At 37.0% G+C, this 15,060-nt stretch overlaps 1 protein-coding gene across 2 annotated transcripts; it reads right to left on the bottom strand.

The window, feature by feature from the left end:
• Window positions 1–374: 374 nt before the first annotated feature.
• On the bottom strand, window positions 375–13,496 carry LOC113152001 (chymotrypsin-like elastase family member 1). Of its 2 annotated transcripts, none has more exons than XM_026344890.2 (5): window positions 13,420–13,496; window positions 4,748–4,895; window positions 4,070–4,196; window positions 1,824–2,078; window positions 375–1,735 (listed from the first exon to the last, which is right to left on the bottom strand). In XM_026344890.2, exons 1-5 carry the CDS (start codon window positions 13,475–13,477, stop codon window positions 1,574–1,576), a joined length of 750 nt encoding a protein of 249 aa, XP_026200675.1. In that variant the 5' UTR covers window positions 13,478–13,496; the 3' UTR covers window positions 375–1,573. The 2 variants fall into 2 exon arrangements, with proteins under 2 accessions (XP_026200675.1, XP_026200676.1); XM_026344891.2 differs by lacking the exon at window positions 13,420–13,496 and adding an exon at window positions 4,982–5,030.
• Window positions 13,497–15,060: the final 1,564 nt, after the last annotated feature.

Below are 15,060 nucleotides of genomic sequence, written 5' to 3'. Positions count from 1 at the left end.
CCTCTGTTATAACATCCATATATCTAGATAGAAGGTATCTCCAACATCCTTCTAGGTAGAAGGATGTTGGAGATGGAGCTGCCAGGCAGGAGGGCAAGAGGATTGCCAAAGAGCAAACCATCTCAGTCTGGCCTCTCTGACTTTGTCGCTAACACAGGCAACGTGAGCCGTCCCTCTGATGTGCTCGTTCCTTATTCTGTCTAACCTGGTCACTCCTAAGGAGAACCTCAACATCTTCATCTCTGCTACCTCCATCTCAGCCTCTTGTCTCTTTCTCACTGCTACCGTCTCTAACCCATAGAGCAGAGCTGGTCTCACCACTGTGTTGTACACCTTTCCTTTGAGTCTTGCTGACACTCTTCTGTTACACAACACTCCTGACACTTTCCTCCACCCGCACCAACCCACTTAATGTTCATCAGTCTTTGGTTGAACGCACTCATCTGTCCAGCCAACATACTTCGTAGTGGGTGAGAGAGATTGTCCAGGACGGAAAGGAGTTTGTACAGCATCCTCCTCTCAGCTACAACATGTAGAATGAGATCACTATGGAGATGTGAGATCACTATGGGTGCCTTTCTGTGTGGAGTCTTCCATATAACAGAGGACTTTGTCCTTGTGAGCTAGTTCACCTGAATTCTTATATTAGGGAGTCAGACAGCATGGTGGACCTGAGAGGTTTGTTTCAAGAATATAACCTATGAAGTTTGCATGTTCTTCTCATGCGTCAAGGGTTTTGTCTTCCACATAAAACCATAAACCAAGCATTGTTCACATTTATGTTTACACAATTAGACTACTCTGACTTCATTACAATACAACCAATGTAATGTATAGCTCACAACAGCCAATTGTATTGTAAATTATCCACTAATTTAACCTTATGATGAACATGGTAACCATTTTTTTTTTTACTAATGTCATTGTGAGCATGCTAGAGTGGTGACACCAGGATAACTAATAGTGTAAACTATTATTGTTAAAGCTGATGTTGCAGTACATATATGACTAGAAGTACTTGATCCACATGTGATCTTGACAATCCTAAAGTTGTCAATGACTAAAACACTTTAGAGAGTTAAAATTTCTGATCATTCCCTACTTTTACTTTGAGGCCTTTCACATAAAAACTGTCTTTAAGAATCTCAAGCAAGTCCAGTTGGCAGTGAGTGAGTTATACTTTTGGGGAAACCATAACCTGGTTTACTGAGAATTTTCACAGAGACAATATGTTTCAGTGAGACCTTGCTTTAGTGTTTTAACTCGTGTGTAAATTATGTGAATGTAAATTCCTGGTAGCAAGTGAATGCCGGCTGTTTAAAAAGGACACAAACTATTTCATTTTCTTCCATAATTACTTTTACTTAATTACTCTCTTCAAATTTGACAACAGATTTAAGATATGAATAGAATATTATAATATATCATATTGTTGTTGTTGAGGTTCTGGCAGGAAGAAATTTATTATTTATCTATTTGTCAGTCACACCAGAAAAGTAAACTGAGACACTACAATACATCTACACTACAATAAATGCATGCTGAAGGAGAACATAGCTCAAGATTTCTACTTTTAGCCCGTTGTTTGTTTGATGATGTTGTTGATCCAGTCAAGGTATTTTGATACGTCAGTGTAGACATTTGGGGCATTTGGATAGTTGCACTTCATTTTGTTGTTAAAAGACACAACACCAGCAGCTGTCCCGTTGCACACCAGAGGACCACCAGAATCCCCCTGTGAGACAGAAACATCATTTTTTATTGGTTATTTTATTAAAAAGTCTTATATCACTACTCTGAATGGACAAAAAGCATAAACCCACCTGACAGAATCCTTTGTTTGTACCATATCCACCAGCACAGATGACATTAGCAGGAAGACCAGGCCATTTGTATTTACAGACGTCCAGGTTAATGACCGACACATCCACCATTCTCAGCTCATTCTCAATGTGACCATAAGTTTTGGTCATACCCCATCCAGCTACAAGACATTGTTGGTTTTCTTGAATGTTCATCCCAGATTCTGGAAGTTGAATTGTTTGGACTCTGTTGTTCAGTGGAGCCTTCCTAGACAACTAGAGACACACAGAAAGTAAAAGTTTAAGATTGGTAATGCCCAATTTCATATCATGCTTTTTTCCATGTATTAGACTTCAGGTCTACAAACAATTTCTGGAACAGTATTTTATTTTTCTTTAGGCATTTTTATGTATGTGTTGCAGGCACATGTTTATCTCACGTCATTAGTAAGGCTTCTATTCAATTCAATTTTCAATTCAATTTAATTTGTATAGCACCAAATCACAAGAGTGACAATTGTCACAAGGTTGATAAAAGACTTCATTGCCAGAGATGCACTGAAGCAGAACCTGAGTTTAAGTATTTATTAGGGAGAGCACGTGGAGTGGTTAATGGTGGCTAGAGTGCACGTGGCTAATCTCTGTGGAGAGATGCTGGGGAAGCACCATGGGTCTCAAGAGCACTACACAACATCGCTGTCCAGCTCCTGTCACCAATCCTGGTGATACACTAAATCCTCAAACAAAAACAGGGTGATAAATATGGTTTTTGGTCATGTACAGTCCATGTAAAATCCAATCCTCATACGCCATCCGTAATAAACACAAAGTCCACAATCCAAAGACAGAGTGAGAGGGAACAGAGATCATACACAGGTAGATTCAACACTGAGAAAGAGTAGGGGAATAGTGGCAGGGACAGGTCCCTGAGACAGGTACTGAGAAGATGAGGGAGAGAACAGAGCGTGAGGGACTAAACTCACAGCAACGGAGGATCAGGAAAAGATGGGCCAGGGGGAGTACAGGTCCAGTAAGGGGAATGAGGAAGAGACGGGTCAGAGGGAGTACAGGTCCGGTACTTCGAGCAGGGAGAGGAAGAGGGAGAGAACAGATCAGGAGGGATGACACTCACAGTACTGGAAGGTTGGGCCAAAGCAGGGTCCATAACAGGATGGCAGTCCAAAGTTAATGCAGGTTAGTGTTGCTCTCAGATTGGTGTGAGACTACCTGGCAAATGTGATAAATGGCCGTGCTTATAAAGCCAGAGAGCAAACCAGGTGCAGTCAATCAGTAAGGTCAAGTGGCAGGGAGGAGAAAAATTCGGAAACAGACCAAATATGGTGTGAATGAGGTACAGATGGACAGGAGGAGCTGGAAATGTGACAACAGAAGTCATCTCAAGGCACTTTACCGTGAAAGGTATAAGACCTAAGTATAATTGTATAATGCATTATATAGAAAACCCAACAATCCCATTGGAGCAAGCACCAGGCTCATGGCGGGCGGCCATCTGCCTCGACTGGTTGGGGTGAGTGGAAAGAGGAGAGAGAAAAGAACAGCAACAAAAAACAACAACAACGAGCAGAAAAACACTGGGTAGGTTGGTAGGGCCAGTAATTGCACTCTGGAGATATACAGCTCAAAGGCCAAAGATACCTTCAGAGGAAAACGGAGAGAGAGAGAGACAGAAAAGAGGAAGCATAACTACAGAAAAGAGAAGATACAGAGTTAATGGCTTTCAGTGGTGGCATTTGAATGGATAGATGAGAGGAGAGAGGAGGAGTTCAGTGTATCAGTAGAGGTCTCCCAGCAGAATAATTTTTAGCAGCATAACTAAGAGATAGTTCAGAGTCACCTGAGCCATACCTAACTATAAGGTTTATAATACAGGAATGTTTTAAGCCTAGTTGCCTACTTAAATGTAGAAAGAGTGTCTGCCCCATCCAGCTACGAGGCACTGTTGGTTTTCTTTCATGTTTATTCCAGATTCTGGAAGTTTAACTGTTTGTACTCTGTTATGTAATTCAACATTTATAGACAACTGGAGACACACAAAAAAGGAAATTTTATAATATAGTATAATATATAAGTATAATGTATAATTTCATAGTGTGATTCTTTCCATTCATCACCATTTGTAAAATTCTGATGTTGGAATATCTGTAATTTTTCACGTGTGTATTTTCATCTGTAGTTAGGTGACTACTGATGAAAAAGTGCTGCTGAACAACAACAGTACACTACTATAGAATATACAGTATACTTACTTTGAGGAGCATGATGTCATGACCTTTTGAAACTTCCTTAAAAGCCTCGTGTTTGTACTTCTGTTCAACAGCAGTTTTTCCAGCCTCTTTGAGATTGTGGGTGCCGAGAACAACACTTGTAGGGTTTCTGAATGGGACATACAGAAGTTAAGATGTTGTCACTACATTTTCTAAACCTGTTCCCTCAACACGAGACGGAAGAAAAGAAACTTAGTGAACTTAAGTAAAAGTGAAAGTATTTGCACACAAATACTAGTAGTAGAAGTACCACTACACACATTCTTTACTCATGTTGAATTTCTAAGTCGATATTGTAAAATGTGTTTTAGAACACACAACAGTAGAAGTTGTTCACTATGAAACATTTAAGAAAATCACAAAATAAGTCAGACATAAAAAACTAAATAGTTTGCATTAACAGTCTGCATGTGTGAAAGCTGTTAAATAAATGTAATGGAGTAGGAGGAACAGTACCTCTGAACTGTGAACTGTGTGAGTAATTGTTGCACAAAATGGAAAAACACAAATAAAGCAAAAGTGCTTTATTACACTATTTTAATTTCCTTTGCTCACGTACTTAGTTACTTTCCATAAATGCCACAACAAAGACAATTTCAAATTTTATAATCATATAGCTTTATACTGATTTCTTATTACATTGATCAAAAGGTAACTCACCTGTCGTCACAGTGCGCTGCAGTGAGCACAAAGTCTTCACTGATGAGAAATCCTCCACAAACATGACCATAGTCGTTCTGCACTGAGACCATATACAGCATCGAGTTCTCTGGGACTTTTTCCCCATTAATGATTTCACTCCCATGTCCTGTAGAAATGAGCAATATACAATATTAGATCATTTTTCCATTAAATAGCTGAAGAAGAACATATCTGTTATTTTTTGCATCATACCATTTTGTCCGTGACATGTCAGAACAAGAAGGAGCAGAAGTTTGTACAGAGCCTTGCATGGTGCCGACAAGTCAGTTAACGTGTCTTCTTGTGACGGTGAAATAGACGTTTTTATAGAGCTGTTTGCTTTATTGCAAAGTGTGATTATCATCAACTTCATCTTGACTTTAACCACAAATTTGCAACATATATTATCTCTGCGTCAGCTTGTTTGGCATCTAGTTTCTCAACATCCAGGTGCTGTGATCAGTTATCAGCAACAAATATATCACATTCTGAATTTCACAATAAACCAGATACATAAACCACAGAAAAATTGCAGAGTCACAGTTAAGAAGCCAATGCACTACAGTAATACTTTGACTATTGTTTGAGTGAAAAACAACAGAATTGTAATGTTATAGACTTTTGAAGAAAGCCAACTTGATGTGGCCTGTTCATCACAGCAATAGATAAATACAGTTAGGAACTGTTGATGATTCTGACATCTTATATATAAAGAGTAAGGCCTTATATTGTAGCTGTTAGTTTGTGGTAATTTAATACATTGCAGGTTTGTTAGTTCTTGATGCAGGTTGCACTGTGCTGTAGTATTTAGCTCTGTTGCCTCAAAGTTAGAAGAACCTCGGTTTGAATCAGATTTCTATGGGTGCCTTTCTGTGTGTCTTCCATATAACAGGGGGTTATCCTTTTATATTTTTCTTTCTCATGAGACTGCAGGACGTGAAGCGACTCTTGTGATCATGACTTTGACCTTGTGAGATAGTTCACCTGAATTCTTATATTGAGGAGTCAGACAGCATGTTAGTCCTGAGAGGTTTATTAAAGAATTTTCCTATTAAGTTTGCATGTTCTTCTTGTGCTTCAAGGGTTTTTCGATGTCTTCCTTGTAAAACCATAAACCCATCATCTTTCATGTCTATCTTTACTAGTTTACAGTCTTCTTCTTCACTGTAGTGGATGGTAGTGGAACAGACTCAATGCAATATAAAATCATACATGTAGTCAGTTGCGTGTACTTTCATGTATGCATAGTGAATGTTGTATCTGTGTGTGGTTTGCTGTCTCAGCAACCTGCTACACACTTCAAATTATCTGATGTAAAAGTAGCTGATGACTTTTACACAGTCTGTTACATGACTCTTGTCTTCTTCTTTAATTTCATTTTGCAATTTAGTTTCTATTCTTATGTTGTTTTTATTTTTCATCTTTTTGGATCTTCTCTGACCTTCTGTCTCTGTTAGCTTGTAGATTTATTTCTTACATAAAAATAGTGAAGAACCTAGATTTCAGATTTGTCTTTGTAGAAGAACTGGACACATCCACCTGAAACATTTCTTTGAATTCAACAGCAAGCTAAAGAAACCACAAAAACGTTTCCTGTATCATACATCGAAGAACAGAAAGAGAAAAAAAGAGCAACAGACAAAATACTGGTGAGGTTGGTAGTAATTGCACATTGGAAATATACATAGAGAGAAGAAGAAGAAGCACAACTACTGAAAGAAAAAGACCCAACACGCAAGTTTGACATGTAGTGTTGGCATATAAATAAGGAGAGGAGCTAAGTGCATGAAGAGAGGTCCTCTGGAAGTCTCAGTGTAAAGCAGCATGACTTAGTTTGCTTTCACACCTTAGTGCGTTTGCTTTGGTCTGAATCAGTGGATGAGTTTTTTAACTTGGAGCGGATTCCTTTTGGTTCAGTTTCTTTTCGCACTGAGAAAAATCCAAGTGAACTCAAATGAGTGACGTCAAATCATGCGAGAACGTTCTCTACTCTTATTGGTCAGATGTGTCTGTAGGGGGAACAGAAAAAGTGTTGTGGACTACTGTATGTTTGTGTGTCAGGACAGAGATAATTTTACAATGAATGTTAACACAGGTTGGTCATCCCCTTGATTATTATTTATTACGTTACCTTGTCTGCATTGTCATCAGACCTGGTGAATGTGAGGATCTTCACCTCACGTTTCCACATTTGACCTTAATTGATCCGACAGAATGTTTTCTGTTTGGCAAAGATAGATATTAATAACATTATAATATTATAAAATGTTATATTGTTGTTGCTTATATTTATTACACTTGAAAACACTTTGGATCCTCTGTTGAGGTTATTGCAGAAAGAAATTTATTATTTATTCGTTTTTCAGTCACACTAGAAGAGTAAACTGAGACACTACAGTACATCTACACTACAATAAATGCATGCTGAAGCAGAACATAGCTCAAAATTTCTACTTTTAGCCCGTTGTTTGTTTGATGATCTTGTTGATCCAGTCAAGGTATTTTGATACGTCAGTGTAGACATTTGGGACATCTGGGTAGTTGCACTTCCTGAAGTTGTTGAAAGACACAACACCAACAGCTGTCCCATTGCACACCAGAGGACCACCAGAATCCCCCTGTGAGACAGAAACATCATTTCTTATTGGTTATTTTATTAAAAAAGTCTTATATCACTACTCTGAATGGACAAAAAAAACATAAACCCACCTGACAGAATCCTTTGTTTGTACCATATCCACCAGCACAGATGACATTAGCAGGAAGACCAGACCAGCGGTATTTACAGACGTCCAGGTTAATGACCGACACATCCACCATTCTCAGCTCATCCACAATTTGACCGCGAGATTTAGTCATACCCCATCCAGCTACAAGACATTGTTGGTTTTCTTGAATGTTCGTCCCAGATTCTGGAAGTTGAATTGTTTGGATTTTCTTGTTCAGTGGAACCTTTTTAGACAACTAGAGACACACAGAAATTAAAAGTTTCATAACATACTTCTTTACATGTGTTAGACTTCAGGTCTACAAACAATTTCTGGAACAGCATTTTATTTTTTTTAGCAATGTTTATGTATGTGTTGCAGGCACATGCTTATCTCATGTCATTAGGTCAGGCTTCTATTCAATTCAATTTTCAATTCAGTTTAATTTGTATAGCACCAAAATAGGTAGTGATATGCAATGGTGACATTTGAATGGATACAATAAGAGAAGAGAAGAGAAGAGAAGAGAAGAGAGGAGGAACTCAGTGTATCAGTAGAGGTCTCCCAGCAGAGCAGCATAACTAAGAGATAGTTCAGAGTCACTTGAGCCATCTCTAACTATGAGGTTTATAATACAGGAATGTTTTAAGCCTAGTTGCCTTCTTAAATGTAGAAAGAGTGTCTGCCTCATCCAGCTACGAGGCACTGTTGGTTTTCTTTCATGTTTATTCCAGATTCTGGAAGTTTAACTGTTTGTACTCTGTTATCTAGTTCAACGTTTATAGACAACTGGAGACACACAAAAAAAAGTCGATTTTTATTATGTATAATTTCATATTGTGATTCTTTCCATTCATCAGCATTGCTGAAATGCTGATGTTGGAATATCTGTAGATTTTTATGTGTGTGTTTTCATCTGTAGTTGTATATGTAGGTATGTATGTAGTATATGTACAGTATACTTACTTTGAGGAGCATGATGTCATGACCTTTTGAAACTTCCTTATAAGCCTCGTGTTTGTACTTCTGTTTAATAGCTGTTTTTCCGGCCACTTTGAGATTGTGGGTGCCGAGAACAACACTTGTAGGTTTACTGAAAGGGACATACAGAAGTTAAGATGTTGTCACTACATTTTCTAAACCTGTTCCCTCAACACGAGACGGAAGTAAAGAAACATAGTAAACTTAAGTAAAAGTGCAAGTATTTGCACAAAAGTACCTCTACACACATTCTTTACTCATGTTGTATTTCTAAGTAGATATTGTAAAATGTGTTTTAGAACTCACAACAGTAAAAGTTGTTCACTACGAAACATTTAGGAAAATCACAAAATAAGTGAGTTATCAAAAGAAAAATAGTTTGCATTAACAGTCTGCATGTGTAAAAGCTGTTAAATAACTGTAATGGAGTAGGAAGAACAGTAACTCTGAACTGTGGCAGAGTTATTGTTGCACAAAATGGAAAAACACAAATAAAGCAAAAGTGCTTTTTTACACTATATTAATTTTCATTTCACACATACTTAATTACTTTCCATAAATGCAACAACAAAGAGAATTTAAAATTTAATTTACATTTAGCTTTTATACTCATTTCTTATTACATTGATCAAAAGGTAAATCACCCCCCGTCACAGTGCGCCGCAGTGAGCACAAAGTCTTCACTGATGAGAAATCCTCCACAAACATGACCATGGTCGTTCTGCACTGAGACCATATACAGCATCGAGTTCTCTGGGACTTTTTTCCCCATTAATGATTTCACTCCCATGTCCTGCAGAAATGAGCCAAATACAATATGAGATCATTTTTCCATTAAATAGCTGAAGAAGAACATACCTGTTTTTTAGCATCATACCATTTTGTCCGTGACATGTCAGAACAAGAAGGAACAGAAGTTTGTATCATGACTTGGACCTTGTGAGATAGTTCACCTGAATTCTTATATTGAGGAGTCAGACAGGATGGTGGTCCTGAGAGGTTTATTAAAGAATTGTCCTATCAAGTTTGCATGTTCTTCTTGTGCCTTGAGGGTTTTCACTGTCTTCCTCATAAAACCATAAACTCATCATCTTTCATGTCTATCTTTACTAGTTTACAGTCTTCTTCTTCACTGTAGTGGATGGTAGTGGAACAGACTCAATGCAATATAAAATCATACATGTAGTCAGTTGCGTGTACTTTCATGTATGCATAGTGAATGTCGTATCTCTGTGTGTGGTTTGCTGTCTCAGCAACCTGCTACACACTTCAAATTATCTGATGTAGAAGTAGCTGATGACTTTTACACAGTCAGTTACATGACTCTTGTCTTCTTTAATTTCATTTTGCAATTTAGTTTCTATTTTTATATTGTTTCTATTTATTCTTTTTGGATCTTCTCTGACCTTCTGTCTCTGTTAGCTTGTAGTTTTATTCCTTTCATAAAAATTGTGAAAAACCCAGATTTCAGATTTGTCTTTTTGGAAGAACTGGACACATCCACCTGGATCACACCTAAACATACATTTTCGACCGATGTTGTCACATGTTGAGTAAGAGAACACAAACACACCTGATGATGAACATGGTAACCATTTCTTTCTTACTAATGTCATTGTGAGTAGGTTAGAGTGGTGACACCAGCATAGCTAATAATGTAAATTATACTAAAATACAAGACCCAGTTGCAAGCTGATGTTGCAGAACATATGTGACTAGAAGTACTTGATCCACATGTGATCTTGACAATCCTAAAGTTGTTAATGACTTAATCACTTTAGAGAGTTAAGATTTCTGATCATTCCCCACTTTTACTTTGAGGCCTTTCACATTAAAACTTCTTCAAGAATCTCAAGCAAGTCCAGTTGGCAGTGAGTAATACTTTTGGAGGAACCATAACCTGGTTTACTGAGAATCTCCACAGAGACTATTTGTTTCAGTGAGACTGTTTCAGTGCTGTTGTGTTTTAACTCGTGTATAAATGGTGTGAATGTAAATTCCTGGTAGCAAGTGAATGCTGGCTGTCTGAGAAGGATACAAATTATTTGTTTTTCCTTTAAAATTATTTTTACTTAATTACTCTCTATTCAAAGTTGGCAACAATAGATATTAATATAATATTATTAAATGTTATATTGTTGTTGCTTATATATATCACACTTGAAAACACTCTGGATCCTCTGTTATGGTCATTGCAGAAAGAAATTCAACGTGGTGCTTGAAATATTTTTATTTTTTATTTTTTAGTCACACTAGAAGAGTAAACTGAGACACTACAATACATCTACACTACAATAAATGCATGCTGAAGCAGAACATAGCTCAAGATTTCTACTTTTAGCCCGTTGTATGTTTGATGATCTTGTTGATCCAGTCAAGGTATTTTGACACGTCGGTGTAGACATTTGGGACATCTGGGTAGTTGCAGTTCATGTCCTTGTTGTAAGACACAACACCAGCAGCTGTCCCATTGCACACCAGAGGACCACCAGAATCCCCCTGTGAGAAAGAAACATATTTTTTTTTTTGGTTATTTTATTAAAAAGTCTTATATCACTTCTCTGAATGGACAAAAAAAACATAAACCCACCTGACAGAATCCTTTGTTTGTTAATCCACCGGCACAGATGACATTAGCAGGAAGACCAGGCCAATACTCTTTACAGACATCCAGGTCAATGACCGACACATCCACCATTCTGAGCTCATTCTCAACGTGACCAGAAGTTGTAGTTTTACCCCATCCAGCTACAAGACATTGTTGGTTTTCTTGAATGTTCATCCCAGATTCTGGAAGTTGAATTGTTGGGACTCTGTTGTTCAGTGGAGCCTTTCTAGACAACTAGAGACACACAGAAATTAAAAGTTTCATAACATACTTCTTTCCATGTGTTAGACTTCAGGTCTACAAACAATTTCTGGAACAGACGTTTTTATATATGTGTTGCACATGTTTAGCTCACGTCATTAGGTCAGGCTTCTATTCAATTCAATTTTCAATTCAATTTAATTTGTATAGCACCAAATCACAGCAGAAGTCATCTCAAGGCACTTTACAGAACGAATATATGAGAGGATAGGAGATAAAAGAAAAAGAACTTCAGAGTCACCTGAGCCATCTCTACGTATAAGATTTATAATAAAGGAATGTTTTAAGCCTAGTTGCCTTCTTAAATGTAGAAAGAGTGTCTGCTTGTAAAATATGGAGCTATGAGGTCTTTGAGATATGATGGAGCTTGATTATTAAGTGCTTCATAAGTGAGGAGAAGTGTTTTAAACTCTATTCTGGATTTTACAGGGAGATAAGATAACTAAGCAGAAATATAATCTTTCTTGTTAATTCCAGTCAGGACTCTCTTTTGGATTCACTGGAGGCTTTTTAAGGAGTTATTGGGACAAACTATTAATAGTGAATTACATTAGTCCAGTCTGGAAGTAACAAATGCATGGACTAGTTTTTCAGCATCACTTTGAGACAGGATGCTTCTAATTTTATCAATATTCTCCAGTTAAAAAATGGCAGTTCTACTTGTTTTATCTATGAAGTAGAAGGAGATATACTGGTCAAATATAAATTCCTCACAGTATTACGTGAGGCCAATGGTATGTCATTTAGGGTAAGACAATGATTACATACTGTATCATGTCTTAAACAAAATAACCTATGTCTTGAATTTAAGAGAAGGAAATTACCAATGAATCTAGAGCAGTTGTACTTGCAAATCTATTTATGAGTTTTGCAGGGAGAATCTGATCCATTTAATTTCTGATATTTATGATTTTATCAGTAAAGAAATTTATGAACTCATTACTACTGAGAGTTTAGTGAATACTAGGCTCGACAGAGCTGTGACTCTTTGTCAGCCTGACTACAGTGCTGAAAACAAGCCCAGGGTTGTTCTTATTTGCTTCTATTAATGAAGAATAATACGTGGTTCTAGCTTTACAGAGGGCTTTTTATATATCATTAAACTGTTTTTCCAGGCTAGTCAAGATTTATCTGAATTTGTGAAACACCACCCCCTTTTCAGCTTACGTCGTCTCTGCCATGTATATATTTTCAATTCATTGTGGTTTTTAAATGTTTGATGAGAAAAACTAATCATTACACCAGAGAATATTTACTTACTTTGAGGAGCATGATGTCATAACCTTTTCCAACACTCTCATAAGCATCGGGTTTGTACTTCTCTTTAATAGCAGTTTTTTCAGCCCCTTTGAGATTGTGGGTGCCAAGAACAACACTGGTAGGTTTACTGAGTGAGGAATGAATCACAGGTTTTTAGTACTTTTATAATATTGTGCAAAGAAGTAGTGCAGGAAAATGTGCACACATGTCCATACTTCAGTAAACATGCACTTTTACCTAACTACTCAGAGAGCCACTTGAAAATCCTCACACACTAGAAACCAAACTTTTTAAAATAAAAAAAATCCCTTTACATTTGTGCTCTAAACATAAAATGCACAGGTAAAAAGTACAGCAAAGAAAATGTCCTAGTAGTGAACAAAAATAGAAAAATATCATGCAAAGCAGTTTTGTAGCAGAGTAATACTAACAACTACAATATACAAGTAAAAAAGCAAAAGTACTTGACTCGTTTTTTCAGTATTTAAATAAATGTAGTTAGTTATTTAATAACTGTAACAAATAAACAACAAAAATAGTTTTTTTTTTTATTGATTGACATTTTTTGTATTTATTTATTTATTAACCGAAAACTCACTCTGTCGTCACAGTGCGCTGCAGTGAGCACAAAGTCTTCCCTGATGAGAAATCCTCCACAAACATGACCTTGGTCGTTCTGCACTGAGACCATATACTGCATCGAGTTCTCTGGGACTTTTTCCCCATTAATGATTTCACTCCCATGTCCTGCAGAAATAAGCAAAATACAATAGTAGGTAATTTTTCCCATCAAATGACGGAAGAAGAACATATTTGTGTTTTTTGCATCATACCATTTTGTCCGTGACATGTCAGAACAAGAAGGAGCAGAAGTTTGTGCAGAGCCTTCATGGTGCCGACAAGACAATGATTTAGTCTTCTTAGGATTGTGAAGTAAACCTTTTTATAGAGCTGTTTGCTTTATATGATGATCATCAACCTTATCTTGACTTTCAACCACAAGCTTTGCACAGGTTAAGTTTGAAACTTGTACTATCTCTGCATCATATGGTTTGTATCTAGATTCTATCAGTTAGAGAAATTATATAACAGTCTGTCACAATAAGTACAATTTTCTTAATAAAAAAGAATTTAAGACACATTCAGACTCTTGAGTTAGTTTATTCTGCACCTTCCGGACCTCATTCACTGTATATACAACGTATTAATAGTAAAGTAGCAGATTCGAATGCTTTTTACCTGTTACCTTTTGGCTGTTGTGGTTTGTTTGATGAAACAATTCTTTGAATTCTTTCTCAATAAACCAGATTAACCACAGCACCAGTATTGGAAACCAATACATTACTGTACCACAGCCAATGTACCACTTTGACTATTATTTGACAGCAGCAACAAGCATCATTCTTGAATATATTTAAAAACTGTCTGTGATCCTTCAGTGATTTCAATTATAAATATTACATGCATCCAGTTTCATGTCCTGAGGCTCATACACACACCTCTATAGAGCAGATAGCAGGATGGAGCCTGTGCACCACTTGCATTCAAAAATAAATCTTCTTGCAGGGTTGTGCTGAGCTGTGCTCATGTTTATTTCAGCTTAAGATTATAACAACTATTAAAACGTCTCATTCCTGATTAATTTCTGTGTTCTCCTTAATGTTGCTCCCTCTCTTCATTCACAGTTTAGCTCGCTTGATCACCGCTCTCTAGGGAGAAAGGGTCTATGTTGCATTTACTAACAGCTATGGATAAATTTAAACTGGCAATGTCTACCTCTCGTGACAGCGACAATCTTACTCTCACTGTTGAAGTAATGAGTGAGAGTAAAATAAAGACACAGCATTTAAAGGAATAACTCTTAACCAAGACTCGGGTACCTCATTTCCCGTTAAGGAGCCGTTCTGTTTAATCTTGCAGGTTTCTAGATTCTCTGCTGGTGTGAGCTGCAGACTTCAAGCCTGAGCCTGAGCGTAAGCCTGAGCCTTCTGTTTCCATCAGACACAATGTATGGTCTTCTTATCTCTGATTCCCTGGCATTCTACCATTTTGCCAGCTTAAAAATATGAATAAGAATAATTCAATAATTCAATAATTCATATTTGTAGGCCCAACACTAGTACCACTAATTCCACTTGTGTTTACGTACTTAAACATTTACTTACATGGTGTATCATCATGACCAGATACTCAGTCAGTCTCCCTGGTGCTGTAGATGCTATCCATCGATTTTATTTTGATGTCTGCATGTATAGACACTGATAAATGTTTTGGTTTGTGATAACTTGGGTGAACATGGTATCTGTAATTTTGCTTTTTTTTTTTTTTTTTTGCTGTTTGCAGCAGCCGGACACACATGCTCTAGATAATGTGATCAGTACTTGATGTCTGTTGCATGACTCTTAGTCTTTTATTTCCTTTTACATTTTAGTTTTCATTTGTGTGTGATCTGTTTCTCTATAATATATTATTAT

The sequence above is a fragment of the Anabas testudineus genome, chromosome 4, assembly GCF_900324465.2.
Source record: "Anabas testudineus chromosome 4, fAnaTes1.2, whole genome shotgun sequence".
NCBI classification, from domain to species: Eukaryota; Metazoa; Chordata; class Actinopteri; order Anabantiformes; family Anabantidae; genus Anabas; species Anabas testudineus.
The sequence above is the reverse complement of the archived record's forward strand: the minus strand, read 5'-3'. Positions and strand labels throughout refer to the sequence as shown.

Coding starts and splice junctions, on each gene's coding strand:
- LOC113152001 (XM_026344890.2), bottom strand. CDS start 13,477: ATGAAGGCTCTGCACAAACTTCTGCTCCTTCTTGTTCTGACATGTCAC. Junction 4,896..13,419: donor GACATGTCACGGACAAAATG/GTATGATGCAAA, acceptor TCATTTCTACAG/GACATGGGAGTGAAATCATT. Junction 4,197..4,747: donor GCAGCGCACTGTGACGACAG/GTGAGTTACCTT, acceptor TGTCCCATTCAG/AAACCCTACAAGTGTTGTTC.